Genomic DNA, 25,602 nt, shown 5'->3' on the forward strand with positions numbered 1-25,602 from the left:
ATTTAATCATCTTCTATTGCAGAAAACTCAGCTGCAGCCTTGACAATGGTGTTATTGCATGTTCAGTTCTACTGTTTACCTGGATAAAACTACTTTGGTGTTAGTTCAAGGTACAGAGATTATGCTCAAGCAGAGCAAAGGGCAATTAAATCAGGCACTCCTGAGACTGCCTATTGAAGCAGAACTTACAAACCAGTAATACAATTTAAGACAGGACAGCCACTGTTCTTGAGGAGGATTATGATCTGAGTCATCAAGTTTATAAAAAATTAGACCCTTATTAGTATTAAAGAAGCCACCACTGATCACAGAGATACAAAATGGCAATAGCATTTTACAATGTAAACAAATTGGTGCTTTTGAGGTGGAGTAGGGTATGAACACTGTTTTCCCTCAACTCCTTAAATTTTTTAAGCATCACAAAAGAAAAAATGCTGTTTGTAGGTATTTCAGAATACCAAAAAGGGAAATATTTTAAACTTTTTGTAACAATTTTATAAAACTATTAATATCCCTATTACATAAACATCTCAGTGAAACTTCCATTTAAGTCATACATCTAGTTACAACATAGGAATATCACATTAACTTTAATTTGCAGAAATGTATTTTATAAAATAAAATTCTAAAGACTTATTATAATAAGAATTTTGACTCAACTTAATTTCTTTGAGCATTTGTTTTGAAAAATGCCACAAGGCTGACCTCTGCTGGGTCATAAATTATCAAGAATCTGAAGTGGCACACAAATATAAAAACTCATTGAGCATGAGAAAAAATAGGAATTTTTTAGTGTCCCAAAATATTTTACATAGATCTCAACATAAAAAGGACATGTTATTCTTCACAGTCCCTCACAGGAAGTTAATATGCTGCAAGACATTATAATAAACAAGAAAAAAATGATCCCACTACTTATTTGCTCACTAGTATTTGAATCTAAAAACAGCTAAAGGACTCAGAACTACTGCTTTTTATGAAATTAAGTTTAAAATTTAGCACTGTAAATATCCTTGAAATCACACAAGTCTTAGTCATTCACAAGGCCAGATCCTCATATGAATAAGTGCTCAGGTTAAAAAAAGGGGACAGAAAAAAGCTATAAATACATTACATTGTGCCTTGTATTCACCTTTGGAGTCTGCCTAGAAGTATCAAGATCAGTTCTTCCTCTATTCGGCAGGAAAGCCCACGAATGATTCCCAGAAGCTTCTCTCTCAGTCACCACTGAAGCTTCAGAAAACCTTAAAGTGATTTCAAATCACAGTTATAAAGTGTAAAAAATTCTCAAAAAGCAGCAGTACAAAGCCTTAGACAGCCTTAAATTAGCATCTATGTTACTATAATTCATACCAGCCACTAGATCATGCTTCTATGTGTCTTACGTCTGCCTCAACCCCAGGCAACGAAGTTGCAGGGTACCAGAGCTTACCCTCCTTGACCAGACTACTAGCAGAGCAGAGATGATTTCCATTATCTTTAGAATTAGTCATGCCATGGCAACTCAAAATGTGTCCCCTATTTGCCATAAACACTGGGATTTAACTGAAGAACAAAAAGTAGTTGTTTTCTTTAGTTGCCTCAAAAATCAAGAGAAGAATGAAAAAATAAACTGTTTCCCATCACCCACTAAATATCAAGCCACTGACTGAAGCTAATGAACTTAAATAGATGTGTGACTCACATATGAAAATCCATAGCATGCAGACTGAAAAGCCATGAGATTTTGTCCAGTCTTCCACAGATGATGAGTCATTATACTTACCCTTTTCTCACTATGCCTTGAGCTCAGTGACTTGGGTTTCAGTAAATATCTACCAAAAGTCTTCTGAAGACACAGGGAAGAGTTAAAACTCACCATATCCCATCATTCAGTAGCCTGAACATAAAAAAAAAATCCCAAAACACATCCAGCTCCATCTTCTACCCAAAGAGTATTATACTCCCTTCTCAACTCAAACCTGCTGCTTATCAAGTACTGCTTTATTGTAATGTACCCCACAAGATAATCAACTGAACTCCTGAACAAGGTTGACAGAGTTCAAGAAATGAGCTGTGATCTGGGGTTTTTCTGATAAATGGGAAAGACTGATGTAATGTGAATTCTCAATTGAAGGAAATAGTTCCAAATACCTTGCATAATCTACAGTTTTATAAAAGCTGAAAAAAATGCAATTCTCTAAAGTCAGACAGTACTGAGTGTAGAGGTCCCATGAGATGAGTCATCTGATTTTATATAACAATCTCCAATTCAGGCTGTCAAAAACCGCATTAGCCCCTTTGCCTCATCATTATGTCAGGAAGCGTTGTTGACTGTAAAAGAAACTTTTTACAGATCTGTGATTTTCCAGAACACAGTTTTTCATTCTTTTTTTTTTTGCTTTTTTACATGACCTACATATCTTTTTGTCAGACATTTAAGTCAGAAGTGACCATGTTAGAATTTCTTTTCAATCTGCGCTGTTCCATATTAATGCCTCTCTTGTTACTGAACAGTCTGAAAACACTCATACGATTAGCTAACAATGCTAACAGATATTTATTTTCACATCCACAAAGAGAATCAACTGATAGGAAAATATATTGATTTGATGCAAAAACCTATAGGGCATCTCTCCAACATTATCCTTATCTGTACATTTAGGCAGTTCTTAATCATTAAACACTTACTGACTTATTATCCAGGAATAATTTTATCAGATGCTACTAAATGAAATGCTACAATGAGCTTATTGTATCCACAGTATTTGACCATATTGTTGGCTCCATCAGTTCTTCCAGGGAATTCATAAAAAAACAGACAAGAGCTAAGTGTTGTTAATTTACCTAAATCTTCTAGATAAATAACCCATCTTCATTAAATTCAGCGAAATCAAACAAACATTATAAAAGTGCATGCTCTATTGCTAAGGAAAGCAAGTTTTTCACACAAGAGTATGTTCTTTATAAACAATTAAAACAATGCATTTAATAGACTTTAGCTCTACTATTGCACTTTATGTTTTCCCGCAAAAATTCTGAATAATTTTTTCTCCTTATTTCCCAGCTTTGCTATCAGACTCATTTACTATTGGCTATTAGGCTCATTCTCAATTATTGTCTTTAAAAATGGTGTATTTGACACTGTTCTGCTATTATTCCGACTTTGTCAGGACAATCGAGATTTTGTTCAGCTTTAGACACCAAAAGTTTAAAAAAAAGTAATGAAATTGAAAATTATAGTCTGGAATGAACACTTTTTAAATATCCTGCCTCTTTTAATTACTTTTAAAAAGGACTTCACAAACATGTACCAGCTTCCTACTTTTTAAACATACACTAGATCTTCTCTTTGTTATTTAATTAGGTTGGCAATCTTAAATGTGAGTTAAACCCACAAACAAGAACTCATGTAAAGGAAGTTATGTCACATAATTTTATACAATTATAGTTAGTAAATCAGTCAATTCCTTTTAGTCAGTAGAATGCAACACTCACTACAAAAAAACGATTTATATGGAAAGAGAAGAATGTCCTAGATGCACAACTATTCTATAATCTGAGATTCTACAGACATCTAATAAACTGACATCTAATACAGGAGATGCTGGTTAAAAAATATCATACTGCAAATTTATTTCCAAAGATTTTCAAATCTTTGGAAATGGATTTGCAGTAAAACCCATTCTATAAACTTTATTTTTTTGAAAAGCTTCTCTCCTCCCGCTTCTGCCTCAAGACTAATGAATTCATGAAAATAGTAGTGTTAATGCATGAGAGCTATTATAAAGTACACCAAAAGTTCCAAAGCAATAAAATACCTACAGAGTTGTGTCTGTGAGTGAATGGATTTTAAATCTAAGACATGAGGTTTTCTAGAGCTAGAATCCTAGGCTCTCAGGCAATAGGAAACCCCAGAAATTGAAGAAATGAAGCCAGTTATTTGAGTTAGCACAGACTCTGTGAAAGAGTTGCTCTTACAATGTAAAACATCTTCATATAAAAGAGGGCAAAAAAGGCTATGACATATCACCACAACAAATTAAATAAGGTGGTATATTAACACACTGTCTATTTCACTTTAGTTCCTGCTTCCATTTAGCAGAACATGAAGGCAAGATCACATAGATTTTGCCTAAGCTTCCTGTGATATGAAGTAACATCTGAAAATAATTTCAGAAAATAACATTAGAACATTAGTCATCAGTCAATTCTCTGTAGTCATGAGTGTAAACAGCTGATATTACAATCCTGGCACATCAATGAGGAGTTAAACAGATATCTCATAAAATATGAGTGATTAAATAATCCTTACATATTAGCAAATAAGAATGGCAGCTATTACTCAATCAAAAGCACAGGACTAGACTAAAGGGTTTTGCAGATGGCTGATTGTTAATTTAGGAGCTGCAACAAGCTGTCTTTGTGTAAGGAGAAAGAGCAATGTTAAGCAAAGACTCGGCTCACCTCTCAAGAAAGGAAGATAAATACCATTATTTCCTCTGATAAGTGCTGGAGCAAAACTGTCACAGATGTGTCATTAATATCCACTAGGTCAGGAGAGATGTTATGCTCAAGGTGGAGTAGAGGGTGAGGGAAAAAAGATTGCTCTGCAGGAGGCAAAGAACACAGCAAAAAAAAACCAAAAACAAACCACACACAAAAAGCCACTCCCTACAATGTTTCTGCTGAAAGATCTTGCTCAAAATGCCTAATACTACCTTGACTACTAGTGGCATTACACTAGAAGTTTCAGTAATACAAAGTCAAATATTATCCAAATTTAAGGAGAATTAGCTCCTACTTACATGCAAGACTTCACCACATACTCCACTTAGATGACAAACATAGGTTTAACCAGACCAAAAAAGCAGCAACATCTGCCTTTATTGAGTCTTCCTGATGTGCTTTAAAAAAAATATCAGCTTGTCCTCCATTTAGTGAGGATCTTCAGAACAGTCACTAGTAGAAGCAAAACAAAGTTTGGCTTGTGGGCTTCATGGTTCAAGGGAAATAAGCCCAAGGGACCATGATGTTCAGTCTTGGCAATATCAAGGCATTGCAGGGCTTTAACACAGAAGTAAATGCTAAATTCCTGAGAAAGTTAATATCAAAAGTGAAGTTTCTATTGCCTACCATTTAGGGTTAGAGAATCTCTGTTTTTTTCTGAGATATTTTACCAAGCTTGCAGTCTTCCCTGAATTAGGTTTCAAGCTTACTTTTTCTAACTTGCACCCTGAAAGGAATAGGCAAATTTACCTAGCTAACCTTACTTTTGTGTTCCTACCCTATTCATCTTGCATATTTGCACTTGGTTCAGCTGTAATAAGGAGCCATACTCACATAACTTCTCTAAAGTGTCTCCCAAGACAGGAGCACAGTTAAAATTCAGTCTGTGAGATTATGATCTCAAATAAAATTTTCTCCCTATAGTTCATTGAAGTTTTTCAAATATATTTTGTATTTTTCACAGCCTTGGAAATTGTGAGCAAACTGACTTTTTTGGGTTTTTTATCACAGTCAAGGATCTCTGAAACAAAAGAATGATCAGTTCATAAAAACATATGTCTTATCTTCAACTTCTCATCATGAAAACTAATTAGTAAACCTTAATTGCTGTTTAAAATAGACTCAGGAAGGCTACATATTTTTTTAAGGGATAATAGGGAAAATTTCAAGAGGACAGCAGAAGCCTTATTGCCAGACAGTAAGATTATTTCAAAGGGCAGATAGATTGGCTTCAACTTCTCCTCTGTAATTTAGGAAGTGATAGCAGAGATGCCTTAGGATGGGCTTCCACTTTTATGCAAGACTTGCTTCCAACCAGCCTTACTCATTATTATACTTCATGGATTAGTGAAGTAACAAAATATATGTGAGCAGTCTAGTTACAGTCAAAGTTTGACAGCACGTAAACATACAGAGATACTAATACATCTAAGATTTTCTCACCCTTGAAGACTTAGCACAAAAGGTTAGAAATAGCCTCAGACCATTTTTAAAAGTAATTTTTATATTTTCTTAATAATTGAAAAGTGTATCTTTCTGTATCAAATTTGCTTAAGATTATTGATATAAAGTCCAAGTATCTCTGTGAGAACATAAGTACATGAAAATATGTACTGTTCAATATCACACTGCCCAAGAAATAACCCAATCTATTAAAGTAACCACCTTGTAATATACATAATGAAACTTATCGACTGGTTAGGAAGTTAGCAAAGTACAAATGGTGTCAATATGGCATTACATTTTCTACTAAAATTTCAGAAATATGTTGAGATGTCACCTGTCTTCTCTCCAGCATAGACTACCCTGACATTCAATATGCTATGAAATGCTGTTTTTCAAATCTCTAATGAATAGCATGAAATCACGACTCTAGGTATATAGAGGAAAAGAGCAATGCTTTAATAGATAAAAAAGTGGTCTCAGAATCAACTACGTAATATGTACAGTCAGGTTATAGGCACACTAGATTTCATAATGCAAAATTAATCAAATCAATAAATGCATGTATGCTACAATGCCACCTCAATATTTTAATTCCATTTTTAGAGGAACCTCAGGGCTTTAAAATTTTCTGATAAAGTGTATTCTATTGTCAAGCACCCGGCTTTGTAAAATATGCAGTAAGAAAATAGGGGAAAAAGGCTGTGTTGCCTATCAGAATAGGTCAGCATTACATAAAGTTAATAGAATTTCAAAGGAAGTTCACTCAAGCTGTAATGCACCATATGAATCAGAAAATTGAGAATTAGTTTTCAAAAATAAATCTGGCATGTTAGGGTCAGCAATGTTACAACCTGCCCCTGAGCCAGGTTAACTGAGGTTCTTGTTAATTAGATCCCTCACGGCAGACTAGAGTGACACAACACTGAATGAATGGTGGGGTTTTTATAATAAAAAGATTGATAGATAGATAGATCGATAGATCGATAGATAGATGGTTGATTTTGGAATAATTTGGTTTAAATGGAAAGGAAGTATGTAGCAGACTCAGTTATTATCTATAGAAATAAAGTAAAAGTAAAATTATTACACCTGAGAAAATATACAAGGAAAAAAAAAAGAAAGTAAAAGAACAGATAGTGAAGAGGAAAGACATCACCACCCTATGAGACCTGATTGTTGCAATTTCATGTCCAGTGCTTGAAGTAAGTTACAATTTCAACCCATCAGGGCCAGGGGAAATCCCTGAAACCCAAAGTCCAATGGCTTTAATAGGTTCAGGTGAGAATGCCCAGATACTTCTCCTCAGGAAGGAGTTTTACAATGTCTCTTGTAACACTGTGGATCATGTGCAGTCCTCTGGTGGCAGGCCCAAGAAATAAGTCAGGAGGCAAAGACAAGACCCGTGTTTGTCATGCCGGCTTAGTTGAGCCAGTTCTGCCTTAACAGAAGGGATAAATACCCTCAGGCCCTGAATCTCTCTCAGGATGGGAGAGAATCTTCTACCTGAGCCAGTTGTGTAAGGGAGGAAATGGGCAAGATTAAAACCAGCATCCCCCATTGCAGGATCTGGTTCTTGGAGGTGTTTTCCCTTATCTGTCTCAAACCCCAGCTTGCTGCTACACAAAGTGGGTTTGTCCTGGTCATCCTCTGGTGATGGGTGCTCATCCTCTCTGCACCTGGGCAGACCTAGAAGTTGCATAACCACATACACAAAAAAACTCCCCTTTTCCTGTGGCTGAGGGGTGCAAAAAGCTGCTTGGTTGCATCATTAAGTTTTAATATTATTCTCTCACCAAAAGTAAAGCAAAATCCAGTGTTTCATACTTACTCAAGCATGTACAGTAAGTTATTTCCTCACAGTATATGTGCACAAACACAGCCTAGTTTATGCAAGACACTCATTTTCAGGGAGGAAAAAAAGCTGTTGACTAGTTACAAAGAATACATTACATACAATTACATTTAGGCCTTAAAATGATAGTCAAACCAAACCACAGCAGGTGTACATTATCACCCATATATAGAACAATCCCCTTGAGCGTGTGGTGGGTTTGTTTAGGCTTTTTTGTTAGTTTTTTGTTGCTTGTTTTAAAGTAACAGACATTTAAAAAAATAATGCTTTACAAAAATACTGATAATGGTTCACATTACTACAACCTCAATACTCTCCTCTTCTTTAAACATTTTCTATGATCTTAGCAGTATCCCCAGTAGCTTTTTTGAGTAACCACGTGGTGCTCAGGCTCCTTTTGCATGAGATCCATTGACAATACACTGTGTCTCTGTTTGTTTGCCGATATATTTCAAACCATTTACATCCGAAAGCTTCTGGTTCTGTGAAATGGTTGAAAAGGCTTTTTTAAGGCCCACATCAGTATTGGTGGTTTCTGTTTAGTTTTTTCAGGAAATAGCATCGCTTCGGTTTCAGGACTAGGAAATCGTACTCTGTACACTTCAGGGTAAGATTTCTGAAACTAGAAAAGTACATTAATTCAAATTAAGAATTTGTTCAAACATGTACAATAAACTATTAAAGTGAAGCTTACATTTCTGGAACAGGGAAGTTATATCTCTAATGGACTTTCTACACTGCTATATAGAAAATTAGGCTGTATTTCGAATTTGGGTTGATTCATCTCAGCATACTTGTTCTAAATTATTATAAATCTTGAAATTCCCATGTGTAACCACTGTTTTCAATTTCAGTATTTTTCTAGAAGAACACATGTCTAAGACTTGATAAATCTTTTGAAATTGAAATTAGAAACTGTGGAGAAATTTTTATTTACTTGCTTGAGCTTCTTCTTTTTATCTTTCACAGATATTTCTTTATTCATTACAATTTCTTCCAACAAAGCTGCCAGTGGTTCTTGAGAGCCAGTTGCCCTTTGGTATTCAAATTCACCTGTAGTGATTTGGTGACAAAATGATGGAGGAGGAAGTGTTGCATCACTATCAGCCCCAGCATATTTTATCTGAAGATACAGTAAAAAAAAAAAAAAAAAGAATAGCTATGTTTTCTACAAAACACTTGCATAAATTTGCTTAATCAATTGATCACCCCAAGACATTAAGTAGAGGAAATACTGAATAGAGACCCTAAACTGTAATTTTTATCTCCTGCCCTAATTGAGTTCCAGTAAGTCAAAAAACATAACACATAGGAAGCATGTTCAGCTCTTGAAATTAAAAGTTACTTTTCTAGTAGAAAATAGACAAAAGAACTAAAAATCATCTTTGAACAAAAAAAATATTGTATCAGGAAAGAGAAAGATAAAAAAACTGAGAAAGTAAGGACGGCTCTAAAGAAAATAAAAAGTTACATTAATGAAAAAACACTTAATAATAATTCCATTTTCTTCACTACCACAAACATAGTTTGCCCATTTCATGGGAAGACAGTGCTGCCAAATAGGAAAATATATTTGAGAGTTCTTTTCTCTAAACAAACTGAATATTTGTTTAGTTTAATTTAAACACATAGTTATGGCTGAATGTCAGTAGTCAAAATAGCTCCCAAAAGCTAACAGAGACAGAAAAAAGTCTTTTAAGAACTGTTGATTTTCACAGAACAAAGATAAATTAATCTAGAAACAGAGAGACATAAGAGGTTTTTTCACTAGATACTTACTTGGACTCTCTGGAGATGTGCAACATGATCCTCAATGGAAGATTTTAAAGCAGAAGGAACACTTAAGATCTCTTGATAATTATCCATGAGAAAAGATACTAGTTTAGCAGCAAGAAGTTCATCCAAGTCTATTTCATCCTTTGAGCAGAGAATACAACGGGAAAACGCCTGAACCATCTGAAGAAAAAAAACCACACGATTATAATGTATTTTTCTGTTTGGGAGTGAGGAGTAGAGAATCAGGCTACATTTTAAAAGTGATCTTTTATAACAAAGATTTTAATATCATAATACTTACTGTACTTCAAACATATAAATTTTTTTTTAAATGAATTATGTACAGTGGACATTATGTGAGTGCACTAAAGATTGCTCCTGCCTCATAGAGAATCCACTCCTGACTTTAGATATGGAATAAATGAATTCCATTTTATTCTCAAGACTTTGTCAAAGAGCCACTTCACATGGCTATTTAAAGAGGGCATATATATTTAGACATTTTTTAAAATAACACGGAAATTCAATAGAAATTATTCACCAGAGGGAAAACGTGAAACCACTATTCTGAAATCATCAAGTTTCAGGTTCAATTAACTTCAGGTAGTCTTATGCTCAACACTCAGTTACAAGATTTTCTGTTTGCACACCAGTCACTTGTAACATTAAAATCACAGAAGGTAATAAAGATTTCTGTCATGCACCATACATTACATTGCTGAATTAAAACTTAGTACAAAACACTCAAAGACTGTAAGGATTCACTTCTAAAATAATTTCTAACATCTATTTCATCTAACAATAATTTTATTGAAAGACCACTTAACAGTTAATTAAATTATAACCTTGGCAGTAAAAAATATAATTATTTCAATCAAATACTATTCAGAGTTCACTAAAAACTTAATTGCTGTGGAGCACATTTAGATTTGTGCATGCTGCTATAGGACTTTTACAGAATGGCTCTGCAGCTTAGTTTTCCATCACACTTAATTTTCAAAGACTTTTAAATGAATACATGTTGTTACCTAGTCAGAATAGTTAAGTTATGCCTAATAACTTTGTAATAAAGTGTTGTTGAAAACGTCAGTGTAGTGATATCACTACATAAGCTCCTACAAGCAAAAACTGGAGCTTACTTTAAGAGATTTCTGTGTGTAGTGAAAAAAAAACTACTACTGAAATAAACAGTTGGGATCTTAATTTTTTTGAATGGCTGAAAACAGGTCAATCAGAACATTGAGCTCCATATTTCTAGCTATGACTGAAACAGACAGTCTTTTTCATTCACACTGTCTGCAGTGATAAAGAACACCAAAGACCTCATCTTGTTTTCTTTTTTGGTTGATTTTGCTTGTTTGTTTTTGGAGGTTGCTTTTTTTCTACTCATTAGTGAAATCAGTGGTGATTTGACTTTGAAAGGTAAGGAAACCTCTAAATTCTGAGCAACTTCTTTGTGTGCTCACAAATTGCCATAAAATCCCACTTTATTCAAATCCAGATTAGCTTTCCAAATAGCTGGGACAGACAAAGCAGATCCTTAAACAAGAAAACTGTATTTTGTTCATACTCTCCAGTAAGAATCTTTAACCTGTGCTCCTCCAAAAGTCTGTCCAGACCTTTTACCTTACACTTATACGTACCAAAGTTCTGGTCCTCACTGATTCAGAAAGACGTGGCAAATCCTGGTTTAGACTAATTCTTGCCATCATTCTCACCAACAGCTGTAGCCTTTTCCTATTTTCTGGTGGCAGCAGGAGACAAGATATCTGAAGAGCTTCTACAGCCTTGCTGGGTTTTTGCAGCAGTCCTGGTTTATATGAGAGCAGAAGGTTAGGGAACATTTCTCAGTTATACATTTCCATAACATTTAACATAATATTTCTAAATGTAACTCCCGAAATTCCCCTCTTACTCATTCAAGATTGCCTTAGAACTCCACTGCCCAATTAGACTAGAAAGATATCACTAGAATTGGACTACTAAAACTTGTTTAAGTTTTTAGAAGATTGTCTTCTGATGCACGAAAGACATTGATAGCCATTACCAATAACTCGAAATATTAGAATACACAAAAAATTACATTTTATTTCATCCTTTGCTCTTTATTACCTCAGCACTACACATAACTGAAAGGTATGCACAGATATAGCAACCATGTTACATAAAATGTTAAGTATGTGGCAATAATCAGAGGGAAAGAAAATGTGCTTATGCATCAGTGACAACTGTGACAATATCAACATGTGCCTCACACCTACAGACATTAAATCTGTGCCTAACTCTGCTTATTCCTCCCCAGGAGAGGACTTTTCATAGTAAAGCTTTTTCTAATTTCAAAGGAAGATTTGGCAAGCATATTAACACATATGTTTAGAAGAGTAAGGAATGATTCCATATCAACACTTTTTTTTAAAGATACCACAAAATTAATGTGTGACTTCTTGAAACATTGCACAATTTTCATTGCTTCCACATACATACTGGCATGAAATCTTTCTTCTGATTTTAAGTTTACGAAATACTGTGAAATGAAAGTAGTAAAACCTGAGAGATGGAAAAGCAAACAGAAATAGAGTATGAAAGCAGAAGAATAAGTTTTAAAGATATCAACAAGAGTTGCCTAAGAAAAAGAAGTCCGAAAATTGGATTATATTCCATATGAAGCAAGATTGACAACTCACAAAGTATATACACCCAATTCCAGAAACAGAAGTGTCATTCTGTATTCCTTTCTCATCTCAATAGTTTACTAAAAACAGTGTTGTTTGCACAGAAAGAAGCTCAAAAAACTAATATACTACAAAGCGGGTTTACTTTTCAAATCGATTATTCTTTCTGAAATTTGATTGCATAAAATGTAATCAAATATTTTCCTATTTACTTTCTTTCAGTAAGCCATCTATAGCATCAGAATTGTCAGTTTTAATATAGTGTGAACCCTGGAAAGTTCTAGTTAATAACTAAAATATTGCTTCTTTTAAACACTACATTAGATAATGTCATTTCTAAATTACAGCAATATAGTATTTCAGTTCCCTTCAACTATCCAGGGTTAAAAATTGTGCTTAAAGCCCTAATCCTTTCTAATCCAGACTTCAGTCAAGCAATTTCTAACAGCTTATGAGAGTTTTTAAGACATTTAAGCACTTGTAAAAAAAGAAAAATCTGTTTAAACCCAGCTGCTGGATGCTAAGCAATGAACAGAGGCCTTTAATATTATAAAGACATACAATGAAAGACTATTGAACTAATGTGATTGAAAAGATACAAAAATAAAACCACTGTGTGATATAAATTTAAATATTAAACTGTCCTCTATGTAGACTGGAAAGGACAGGTCATAAAGAATTCATCTGTGACAGTATTTAAGTAACGTAAAATAACTCCAGAAAATTAACTCTAAACAATATTTTCTCATTCGATTCCAAACTACTTACCTAACACACTAACAAAAATATCAAAAAAATTAAATGTGAGAAGAGGTTCCTTCATCTGGCCAAAGTAGTCCACTATAGTTTTGAAGACATCTCTTTCAAAGCCTGAGTATGTAGGCTGCTTCAGATCTGAACAGCTGGGCCCTACAAAGAACAAAAAAAAAACCAAAACAAAAAGGAGCAAAAAAGAGAGAGAATATTGATTTTCAGCTGCTGAGCAGATCAGTGTTTTCTAATCCAGACCATTAAAATGGATCATTAGAGAAAAAAAAAAAATTATTCTTCAAAATAAGTAAAATTTTATTGGTCTACTACTTGACTGATCTATTCCCAATAGTTTTAGTGAAGATACAAAGTAGAGGAAAAACATTAATAGAAGGGTTAAACCTTTATATAATTCATTTAAATAGCTACACTGGAAGGAGAATACATGCTGACAGGTCTTTTCCAACCTTCTTTTAGAAAAGCATCATAAACAGGATTTAATAAAGTGGTGAAGACACAATCAGTTCAAATTTTTTTAGCGGGGGGGGCGTGGTTTGTGGAATTTTTTTCCCCTTCTGAATTTACTTACAATTTACTAGACATTTCATTGCAGATAATATCCAATGAGGTAGTTCCTCTGCACAGGAAAGAAAAAGAAATTTAAAAATTAAAAGGACAATAAAGAAAAAACAAGAAAAATATTCAATTGTTAGACAAAAGCAAAGCTGAAAACAGTTTAATATGTTCCTCTCCTTGTGTAGTAAATCTAGTGACTCCAAAGGCAGGCTACACCTTAATATAGGATCCAGCTTGAATTACATCTATACTTCAGTACCTCCACTGCTATCATACAGTTATACATTCTGCTCTTGCAGCTCCATCAGCAAAAAAACCAGACAAAAACAGTTCTAGATACAGCTTTCCCCAGTGCTATACAATGAAGTGTTTACTTTGTACCAAATATGATGAAAAGCACTCATATATTCAGTTTTGCCTTTTCTGCAAAGAGGAAGTTAATATTTTGAGATGGTCCAACTGTCTTTGAAATGAGCACAGTCATGCTCTGAAGGCAGTTTTATTCACACTCAAACCAGGCTTCAATGTCATATTTAAATTTGTCTACAAATCTTATGAAAATCATGGTGGCAATAATACCATGATAGATCAGAGCAGTAAAGATGCTTTATTTTTCCCCGATGGACAGAACAGTTTTAAACATGGTGCTATCTTCAAAAAACCTTGACTGAAAACTCAAAACTCTCTCAATGTACATTTTGGCTCTCTCACAATTTTTAATACTTTTTTCTTCATGTAAACACTCCAGTTCAGGTAATTAAAAGGGTAGGGCTGAGAAAGTTACCTTGAAGTGATTAATATCCCTATATTTATAAATGATAAAAAGTTGCTTGCTGTCTTGCATTAATTTTTCAACCCTACTAAAGCCAGAATTTGTTTAAGAGAGTAAATATAGAATAAACCCTGACTCTTACTATTGGGATACCAGAGGAGAGCAATAGCATTTTAAAAACAGTAGCATTGTAAAAACTAGAGTTTTTACAAAGTAGATGGCACTATTTAAAAAAAAAGAAAATTTCTAAAATACTCACTTGATTTGTCCTCTAAAGTGACAATGCCTTGCTTATTGACATTATATACGTTTTGAACTATATGTTTTGAATTCACAAGTTTTGTGTCTAATACTTCATCCAGAGAATCCAAACCCAACACCTTTTGTAATCTGCAAAAGTACATAAACACACAGTTCATACACCACCTAATCTGGAAAAGGCAAACATGAAGTATTAGGATACAATTCAGAAAAAAAAAGGCACTTTCATTTCCTAAAGAATATCTCCAGTTGGACGACAGCCATAAGGATCATTCAGAGCAACTCCTGCTTCTCACAGAACTGCCTAGATTTATAGAATATCCTAAGCTGGAAGGGATCCATAAAGATCAACTCCTGGCTCTGCACAGCACAACCACAAAAATTATACCACATGCCTGAGAGCATGTCCAAGCACTTCTTGAACTCTGTCAGGCTCAGGTGCTGTGACCACTTTGCTGAGGAACCTGCTCCAGTGCCCAACCACCCCCTGGATGAGGACTCTTTTCCTAATATCCAAACTAAACCTCCCCTGACAACTTCAAGCCATTCTCTCAGTCATGTCACTGGCCACCACAGAGAAGAGGCCAGTGTATTCTCCTCCACATCCCATCACAGATTGTGCTGCAATGTCCCCTCAGCCTCTCTTCTCTAAGTTAAAGAAGCCAGGAGACCACAACCACTCCTCATGTCTTCCCTTCTAGACCCTTCACAATCTTCATAGCTCTAAAAAACTTTTGTTTTAGTACCTAGAAAAGGTTTAGTAATTTTAATACCCAAAACTATACTGTATAACTGAAAGCACTGCCAACATGCTCCTTGAATTCTGCCAGGCTTGGTGCTGTGACCACTTCCTCAGGGAGGCAGTTCCAGTGCCGAGTAACCCTCTGAGTGAAGAACATTTTCCCAGTGTGGAGTCTGAATTTCCCCAGCTGCTTGATTCCATCTCCTTGTGTCCTATTGCTGGTCACCAGACATCTTCCACATCTCCCGCCACTGCCCTCTCCAGAAATTGTAGGCCGCAATGAGGGTATCCCTCAGCTTTCCCAAAGCTTTTGGAGACTGTACAGCTCTTTGCTCTATCCAGATCTCACTGCCGGCCCTGTCCACCCTTGAACGAGTCCAAAGTTCCTTGTCAACTAGTATCATGGACAAATTTAAGGTACATTCAATTTCTCCATATCATATCCATGTCATTTACAAAAACAAAGAGCACTGGCCCTAGAATGGAGCCCTGCAGACCCCCACTGATGACTGCTCACCAGAGATAACCACATTTACTAAAATTGTTTGAGCTTAACCCAAGAACCAGCTGCTCACCCAATAATATTATGGGCTCATCAAGCTGCATGCTGGACAGTTTATCTAGAATGATACTGTGAGAGACAGTACCAAAAGCTTTGCTTAAATGCAAATAAACCAAATCAACTGGCTTTCCCTTGTCAACTAGATGGGTGATCTTGTAATAAAAGAAAATTTAATTGATTACACAGTATTTTCCTCTTCTGTAACTGTGCTGGCTATGACCAATGACTGCGTGTCTCTCAAATATTTTATTATTAACTCCCAGAATAATTTTCCATAATTTTACAGGCACTGAAGTGATACAGGCCTGTAATTAACAGGGTCTTTGTTCTTTGCTTTCTTAAAATTGAAAAAATAGTTGCCAGCTTCCAGAAAACAGAATCCCAAGATAAATTTAAAAAAAAAAAAAAAAAAAGGAGAGAGATTCTGTAATAATATCATCCAGCTCTTTCAGTACCCTGGGATGAATTCCATTTGGCTTCATAGCTTTAAGCACATACAACTGGAGTAGAAAGTTTCAAACAAATTCAGGCTCAGCTGTGAGTTTCCCCATTCCCTCTTCCAACACAGAGCTGTGGTATTCCCCATGTCAATTATCAAACTTTAAGAGTCCAGGACTTTCCATCATGTGAACGCTACTGCTCCCTGATCAAGCTGTCAGGGTTTCAGCATCCTTTCACACAATCTGCTGTGCCAACCCTGTTTTCCCACCCTTGTCTTTTGGTTGCTAGAGCTCTGTAGGGGCCTGCATGTGAAGGAGGGGCTTGGACACCACTGCTCCTAGTCTCACTTGCCCAGGTCCTATCAGCTGCTGCCATGTGAGCTCCAGGCTACCAGAGGGTCTCTCCATTCCCCTGAAGTTTCCTTGGTTCAGGAAACCCAGGAATACACATGCACTAAAGCCCTCTACTACCCATCAAGCTGCCACCAAAACTGCTTATCCCAGCACCAAGCACATTATGTGCAGATAATGTGCTAGGTTTACACTAAAGTCATCGTAAGTAAGACCTCAACTATGCTGTAATATCAGCTAGTGTATATTACTTTTTCTTCTGCAGAAATAGTCCAAAGCAATAGCTTCAGCATTGCATAGGAGATTACATTTGAACATAGTAAATGAATCTCTAAGCTTATCTCAAAGCTTCAGCACTCAATTAGCTATGCCATTTATCTCATACAAAGTATTGTACTTGCCATTGAAAGGTTTCATAGCACTTCTACATAGTGCTTTTATTTCTTAGCAGGAAAAAGAGACAGAGAAAAAAAGTGATTAAATGAGACAAAGCCCACACAACAAAGACTTGTATAACACAACATACAAAAGTCAAAAGGTACAAAGCACAATAAAGTTTTTTTTGCAGACTTTAGTTGCTGAATTTGTTAGCCAAATAACAAGTGGTAGAGTTTGTCTAGACACTATGGCTTTGAAGACAATGATAAAAAGTGGGTGGGTGAAATTACAAGTGTTACCAGAGAAGACAGACAAGACCATTACCTACTACACAGTTTTACTATAACAGCAAATGACTCATAAGTATACTCACCGTGATAAAGTCATGGATTTCCATATCTCTTCTATATTTGTTTGTGTTAGCTCTCTGCGGAACACAAGTTTGCATGCTGGTACTTCCCCGATAGCTATGCTGTGTCGTTTGTACCACATCTCCGAGTTCTGAAATCAGAAAAAGCTCTCCTCATTAACTGGTGGCTTTTCAAGTGTTAAACAGCATAAAACATTAATAGTACAGAATTGCAAGTGTTCTTAAATTCCAGTGAAGTCTTCAGAATGCAAGGTAAATATTTATGTTTAAGAGAAATGAAACATTTTCTCAATCTTACACATATATCTTTTCTCAATTCCGTAACTTTTCCAAAGCTGAAAAATTATGTGTGTCAGAATAGCCATTAAAGTTCAGGAGTAAATGGCCTTTAATCCTGTGTTCAGGTCCTATCCATTATTAAAATCAGTTCATCTGCCATTTTAAGATTAAACATCTGTTTATGGAAAAGTTACCAGAGAATTTCGAGATACCAAAGAATTAGGAAAAAAATCCTTGTTCAGCACATACTAAAATAACTAAACATTAAGTTCAATAACAGGGTCTATACATAAAGAAAGCAAAAGCAAATCACTACATCTTGAAGGGACCCATCAGATCTAGTCCACCATTATAAAAGTGGAAAATAAGGCTGAGAATGCTGAAGACCACTATTTTTATGCAAAACAACCAAGCTTGATTCTTGAACACTGTCATCAAGGTACCAATGGGACATACATTGCAGCTTGTAAGACAAAACTCCTACTCATTCCAGTTCTTTGATTTACACTACAGACCAGTGCTAAAGCACACTAAAAGTATTCCTTATAACCAAACCACAAAATGCATTCCTGGAATGCACTTAAATACTCCAAACACTAATTGTCTGTCATTCCATGGCAGACTAGACTAGAGCTAGTTGGAAGGAAATAGCACCCTCTGAAATTAAGGATCCGGCCTTTCACATCAGTATTTCATGACACAGACCCATGCTCATCAATCCACACACAGCCACTAAGTGCTCAGATTGATGCTGAAGCAATTCAAGACACCACCATTTTCAGCTGTCTACTTCAGCATCCCAGTGGAAGCTAGACCTAATTATAAAAGAGGCAACAGAAAGAAGCTTATAGCTTTGCCTCATTTACAGTTCACTGTATTAATCCAATCCAGTGGAAGAGATTTTCAGCTATGCCAAACACTATGCTGTTGCATCTGAGTCAGATGCAGAGGCAGACTTTTGCTAATTCTTATCAGGCCAGGATGCTTGGATGGAAATTTAGAGCATAGTTGGAGGCTCCTTCAACATATTACATACATATTACACCTTCAAAAGATACGTGCTCAGTAACTAAAATACTCCATTCTATTTTCCTGTCTTTGGCACCATCTTTTCTTCTACCTACTATTGAAGCACTTAGGACCATGCACATCTTCCTCTTCAGAAGCTTGCTGTACATGAAGAGTACACTTGATTTGCATACAATTGGATTGTAAATATTGAATAACTGTTCATTCCGAACATTTAAATTTCCAGCAAAATGATAGGAGCTACTTTTCCAAACAGACTATAGTTTATCAAGAAATCTAAGGCCAGACTCCTGCTCTGAAGGACAGTAATAAAAATCAAAAAAATCCTAAGTTCACAAATTACGAGAATGCACATATGTAAAATACACTGAAGGAAGAGCTTAGAATACACAAAATTCTAGAAGCCTAGTCTTTTACTATGATGGGTAAACAGACACATCTGGGTGAACAGACACAGATACAATTCTGGTTTACTAATAAAAACAAGTTTTTTCAACAGCTTTACAAATCAAAATCTGGATCAATCCAGATAAGTAAGGGGCAGGATGATTTTCCAAGCTTACAAAGGATAACTGAAAAATCAGGCCCACCTCTCCTTAGCCAAAACATATTCCCTATAAAAAAGGAAATTGAGTCAGTAACAGCCTTAGAGCAGCTAGGAAGGTTGTAATAACTGTATATATTCCGATATCTGAAGTGTCCAAATAAGAGTCACAGTGAGACTATTTTGTCTGATAAAATGCCCTATTGGAATTTGAGCAAACTGGAATTAAATATAGGAAAATACACCCATGTGAAACTCAGATTGCTCAGAACATTGCAATGTGTAGTACAAAGAACATTAAAATATTACTTCTCCAGCAAATTCTAAGAGAAACTTAATTTCACAAAAGTTTAGAATAAAAGTATTTTAGCATTTAATTTTATAAGCAAGTATTTTGTGACCCAGCATAGAGGTCATCAGTTCAGTTTTGCTTTCCAAATATGCTTTTGTCTGGGGAAATAAAACGGGGTGCCTTACCATTGCGACAGATTTCACTGGGATGTGTTCTTGAGAAGGGCCAGCCCTTGGTTCACTCCAGTCTGGAAATTTAATTACTTCCTTTCCACATGAAGGTTTCTTTGGATATGACTTCAGTGGTGAGGAAGGAGGAAATCTACAATTAGAGAACATTTTTGAAGTCTCTGAATGCCAATTTAATCCCTATTTACCAATGCAAAACTGTAGTCAGCCTTCACATGCAAAAATACAACGAACGCTTTGGACATTCACAGCCGAGCTTAGTTTGCTGTAGACTGGTGTTGCGTGATATGTAAAACATCGTGGAGTGTCTTGCTTGCCCTCCAGCTGCTGCTCCAGAACAGTTCAGGTCCTTTGTACCTCCCACAATATAGCTGAGCCTTGGGTGAATGTCTGATATCCCAGTGCGTCTCATACAGCACTAGCTGTCTTTGCATAGACAATGACACAGGTCTTCTCTAGAAGATGCTGATTCTGCTGAAAAAGCCGTGGGGATGTTTTCCCCATGTCAAGTGCTTTGTTAGCATGCATTTCCTAAAGCAAAGCTACATAGCTAAGTCACATGAGTAACACTCAGCTTTAGTTAGAGTGCATGCAAGTGTCCACACAAAGGTTTGCCCACATTACCAGGTTCTTCTGCGTTTACATGCTTTCTTTGCGAAGATCATATCCTGCAGTTCTTTTCTGGATCATATCCTGAAGTTCTTTTTTCCAGTTGGTTTTGCAGGTAACTATTTGACTTCTTAAGGCATTTCAAGAAGTGCCTTGAAGAAATTAGCAGAAATAAGCCCTAAACTAGCCCTTGTAGAAAAGAAGGAAAACAAACTATCCAGCTTGACCAGCATCAAATTATTGCTAAGCTTAGGTCAGAGCATGTACAAAGGAACTAATGACAGCATATCAGACAGACAAATCAGTTTGATGGAAACACCTCTTCAGACTGGACCAGATCCAACCCTGTCTACTTTCACACCCAGGTTTTAGATGCTGAGATTCCCGATGCTTTAAGAAACTGCTTAAGCCTCATTAACTCTTTTAAATCAGAATGTAAAAAGCAGATGTGTCCATGAGTTTGCAACAAGAGCTTGTACACTGCTGGAGAGCATGCATATCTATCCTACCAGAAAAAAATCCTTGAGAAATCCTCAAGTTTCTCCAAAATGTCATCCCGTCCTCTAAAGGCACTTCAAACATTCAATAAGTTTTTCATTTAGATTTGTTCTGCAATTTGGTTAGTCAGTACTGTTACACTGAATGGTTAAACACATTGATTGTTTTGACCACAAACACTGAGCATATTCCACAGTGCTGTTCAACAGCACATCTGCAGCACAGATATCTTTTCCGTCAGACAAACCCCCAGAACCAGCAGCAAGCACCTCATTCTAATCCTGCAAGATTTACTCTGGTTTTTAATGGTAAGCCAGACTACATGGCAGATGTTCAGCTCTTGAGTGTTCTCAACCATTTTTCAGATATTCGTATTTCTTAAGAGTTTAGTGTTAAAATAGAACATACCCACATATCTGCAGCCTTTTTCCTTTGCCTTACACTATTCTTAGTAGTTTTCTGTTTCTTCTCCAGTTCTTCACAATTTTTAGCTTTGTGTCATTTGCTGCCCTGATTTGCAACCAATCGGTAAAAGTCTAAGTTCTTACAGGCAGAAAAAGGAGGCGCATTCCCCTTTCTCAGGTAGCATTACAGCAAGGTCTAGATGGTAAAGGATTAATGTCACTGAAAGCAAAGGACATAGAAGCACTCCAAGGCTGACACATCAAGACCAGAATTGGTTATAGCCAGCAAGACTAGTTTGGGGAGTTTATAAAAAGAGGAACTAGAGATACCTGTTTGTGTCCAGAATAAGGTCAACTAAGAGTGATGTCCATGATATAACAATACTACTGCTGAATTCCCAAAAGATTGCTATCATTGCAAGAGTGCTAACCCTTTTGCTTTTGATAGAATGGCTTAGATTCAGGAAAAATATATAAAGCCCAAAAGCTTCCAAAACTGTAACTTCTCATTCATTATTGTGAATAATGTGAATTACTCAGCTGAGCCAGTGAGTCAGGACACACCGATAAGTCTTTGCTATTTTTATTCATCACATTAGAGCTCATCTTCACATTTAATACTTGCCAAATATTCTCATGCAATCCAACTCTTGGCAATATTTCTTTTGCATACTCTGTGGACAAACAAGAGCACACAGCTACACTTACATGTGAAGTAAACGAGTGACACAACTCTGTACCACAGCGTGCCTTTATAGCCTGCTAACACATACATTTATGCAGAAGATACGAAGCATGTAAGTATTTCCAAAGTAAGCAATGTCAATAGAATTGACACGTACCACTACCTCTATCAGCGCTGTGAGGAGAAAAAGACCCGTATTTTACATGAAGCATTAGGATAGTCCACCAGAGGGAGCTGCCAGGACATTGAATACATGACTAAAATAGGCTGGAAAACGAGCGTTTAGCTACTTAAACAGGAGAGCAGCAGGCTTTGATACTTAAAGCCACAAGTAATGTATATAGCTTATTAATGCACCAAGCACCAAGACCACTGAGGAAAAAAAGCCGGCTCCAGTTCAAGATACATGAAAGGTATGCATGTTTAACTGAAAAAAATTCAGTTACTGACTTAACTATTTTTTCAGCGAGAGGGGGAGAAAGAACATAACAAAATATATAACAAGAGTTCTGTTGTCCAATAGCAGATCAGTAGGCCGAGCACACAGAAAATTAGAAGAACAGAAATATTTAACCCAGCCAACTTCCATAGCCTGCAGCTTAGTAAAGTCATGACTGAAAAAACAAATAAACAAAAGAACAGAATAATTTGAATATATACTCATGCTAATGCAAAATAAACATAAAACCCCACAGCCACACAAACACGACAAAACCAAACCAAAGAAATATAGAATAACATCAGCCATTATCAAACCCAGATTAAATCTTTTGACAAGAATTAATGCCCAGAAATAAAAAGATCAATAGAGCAAAATAAAAATTGACTTAATATATATCAAGTGGGAATTCAGTATCATCTATTTCCCCAAAGAGAATATTATGAAATCATTACTTAAAAATGAATATGTAAAATTTAAGTACATAATAATAGCTACAATAAGTAGAAGAATAAACTTATTGCTAGCCTATTTTCCCTAATGTTTTGCATGATGAGAACTCCCATTTCCTCAAAAGACGACTAACAATGATAAAAGTTACAAATCTAGAACTTGAAGTAATAGTCATCTTTATAATACTACTGCACCAAACAGGACAAGACGGTACAAATTCAGAATCTGCAACTTCTGTCCACTCAAACCTTAACTGAGGTCACAGAATCCAGTCCATCAATGCTAAGCCCTTATTACAAAGGAGTCTCTTCTCTGTTAACAAACCATCAGCTGAGATGTTCAACAGGGATAAGTAAGCAACGATCCTTGAGGATAAACAAATAAAGCTTTGTCCCTTGCCCAGCTACAAACCAAGGTGCATAAAAAAAGGTTACATCATAAATACCTTCAATTCAGAAGGCCTTTCTTTTCTCTGCTCTCAGAAGAAGTGGACAGCAATCAAAAGAGTCAAGGGGTCGGGGTGAAGGAGGATAATTGGAGCTGGATGACCAATGGAATTCTCACTTCCACCTGTGTGTCTTAATATGTACTCTTCCAGCAACAACAAACCTGATGTCTGCCATCAGCAATGAGAACTCGATACCATGTGAAAGCTGCAAAAGCTTTTGTTGATATTCAAAAAATGCGACTGAATAGAAGTGACTTTCAAAAATATTTCAAAACTGACAAGAGAACTGAAATCAAATAGTAAGTCGTAGCAGCTACCCGTTACTAAGAAAATTGAAGTCCTTAAAAGGAAAAGAGGAAAATACATCAACGCTTTTCAGAGACATTCTACAAAAACACTTGTAAGACATGAGCAAGAATTATTATACCCTGTTTCCAAATAAACAACTTTTTTATCACCTTGTGCAGGCTTACCGATATAAATGGCCATCGTCTTCAAAGTCCTCTTTGCCCCACCTTCCTTTAATATCTTCGATTACATGATTTTTAAGGAATTTTTTGAGCAGCTTAACCGTTTGATCGCGTGTCACTTCTGGGCCGAAGTTTTGGTTAGAGCCAAGTAGCTCATGCAAACATTCCACTGCCTCCGAGGCTTTGAAGCATCGCTCGTAGCTCTTGAAACGACAGCGATGCTTCCGCACGGGCATCCCAGCACGGAAGAGCTCGATTATCTCGTTCCACTGGGAAAGAACAAAGCAAACCGTTACGGGAGCTCTTCTCCCAGGTTTTCCTGCGGACACAACGCAGCCAGCTCTGCAAGCAGAACTACACCCTTTTCTCACGTCTGCGTTCACAAGAGATCCGAAACCTAAGCCCAGGATTGAAACTGTGGAGACCCGAGAACAAACACCAGGTTGAGGAGACTGAAATATTCAGAGCCCCATACTACCTGCGGACCCACGGGTACGGGTCTAGCCTCCCTTGGGTTTTACCGGGACAAAAGGCTCGACCTGCCGCTCCGCCCGGCCGGGCTCTGCCCCGCAGAGACGCGGCCCGGGAGCACCGCCAGCACCAGGAGAGCCGAGGGCCGCCCGGAGCAGAGGCACGGGAGGGCGGCGGTGCCCGGGCGGGCGGGGGGCACTCACCAGGCGGGTGGCGCGGTACGGCCCGGGCCCCACCAGCCGCGGCTCCATGGGCGCCGCCGCGCCGGCTCCGCGCCGCGTTTGAATCCGGCCGGCCGCCGCCGCCCTCGCCCATTGGCTGGCGGGCGCGGCACGTGACGGGCCCGCGCCGCGCTTGATTGGCGGGGCGGGGGCGGCGGGGCGTGAGCCGAGCGCAGGGGGGCGCTGTCTGGGGCGGCGCTGTGAGGGCTGAGCGGCCGTGTGAGGGCTCCTGGGCCGTGTGAGGGCTCCTGGGCCGTGCGGGCAGGCTGAGCGGCCGTGTGAGGGCTCCTCGGCCGTGTGAGGGCTCATGGGCCGTGTGGGCAGGCTGAGCGGCCGTGCCGGGCTCTGCGCGGCGGTGCCCAGCAGTAGGACGAGAGCGGCCAGAAAACCGATGCACGGGGAGTTCCCCATGAACATGAGGAGGAACTTGTTTGCTGTGTGGGTACTGTGCGCTGGAACAGATTTCCCAGAGACGTTCTGGAGCCTCCCTCACGGGGAGATTCCAGAACCGTCCGGGCTCAATCCTGTGCCAGTGCTGTGCTCGGGGATGGCCCTGCTCGAGTAGGTAGGCTGGACCAGGTGACCTGCTGTAGTTCCCTCCAACCTGGCCCGTTTGGCGATTCTGTATGTGGCAACAAACCAATGTCAGGAAAACATCAGCCAGTGTATTGCTGCCCTGATAAAGAGAACACAGCCTTGGCATTATTGAACCAACAAAACAAAAAACAACCGGAAAAAACCCCTCCAAATACTCAATTTTCAATATTTTAAAATTGTTTCCAATCAGGTTTTTTTATTACGGAATTTTGTTTTGATTCAGGCAGTGTGTGGGATGATAATTACTTGCAATTACATTTGATATTATTCCTACAGAAGACAGGGGTTGATGTTGGTGCCACAGAACTCATTAAGTTGTTGTGTATTAGCTCTTTACGTGTATTTTAAAGAAAGGGTGATTTGGAAAGTAAATAGGAAACCACCATTTTAAGGTAGGGGATTTTGATACCAAGTCACCTGTCCCGCAGGGGCAGGGATGTAGCTGAAACTCCTCTGGTACCTGTTACAGATGAGCTATCTGTCAATTTTTAGGACTCTTACAGGAGAGGAGTGGCTGGTAACACCAGTGTTTCTTACCC

At 37.4% G+C, this 25,602-nt stretch overlaps 1 protein-coding gene across 2 annotated transcripts; it reads right to left on the reverse strand.

Moving 5' to 3' along the window:
• Positions 1 to 7,687: 7,687 nt before the first annotated feature.
• DEPDC1B (DEP domain containing 1B) lies at positions 7,688 to 24,508 on the reverse strand. Of its 2 annotated transcripts, none has more exons than XM_064404252.1 (11): positions 24,449 to 24,508; positions 23,778 to 24,043; positions 19,766 to 19,901; positions 17,440 to 17,567; positions 14,592 to 14,722; positions 13,574 to 13,621; positions 13,003 to 13,143; positions 11,206 to 11,372; positions 9,566 to 9,742; positions 8,724 to 8,909; positions 7,688 to 8,408 (listed from the first exon to the last, which is right to left on the reverse strand). In XM_064404252.1, the coding sequence occupies exons 1-11, from the start codon at positions 24,494 to 24,496 to the stop codon at positions 8,247 to 8,249; spliced, it is 1,590 nt and encodes a 529-aa protein (XP_064260322.1). In that variant the 5' UTR covers positions 24,497 to 24,508; the 3' UTR covers positions 7,688 to 8,246. The 2 variants fall into 2 exon arrangements, with proteins under 2 accessions (XP_064260322.1, XP_064260323.1); XM_064404253.1 differs by having other exon boundaries at positions 8,268 to 8,408; positions 8,724 to 8,839.
• Positions 24,509 to 25,602: the final 1,094 nt, after the last annotated feature.

This window comes from Passer domesticus, chromosome Z (genome assembly GCF_036417665.1).
Source record: "Passer domesticus isolate bPasDom1 chromosome Z, bPasDom1.hap1, whole genome shotgun sequence".
NCBI lineage: Eukaryota > Metazoa > Chordata > Aves > Passeriformes > Passeridae > Passer > Passer domesticus.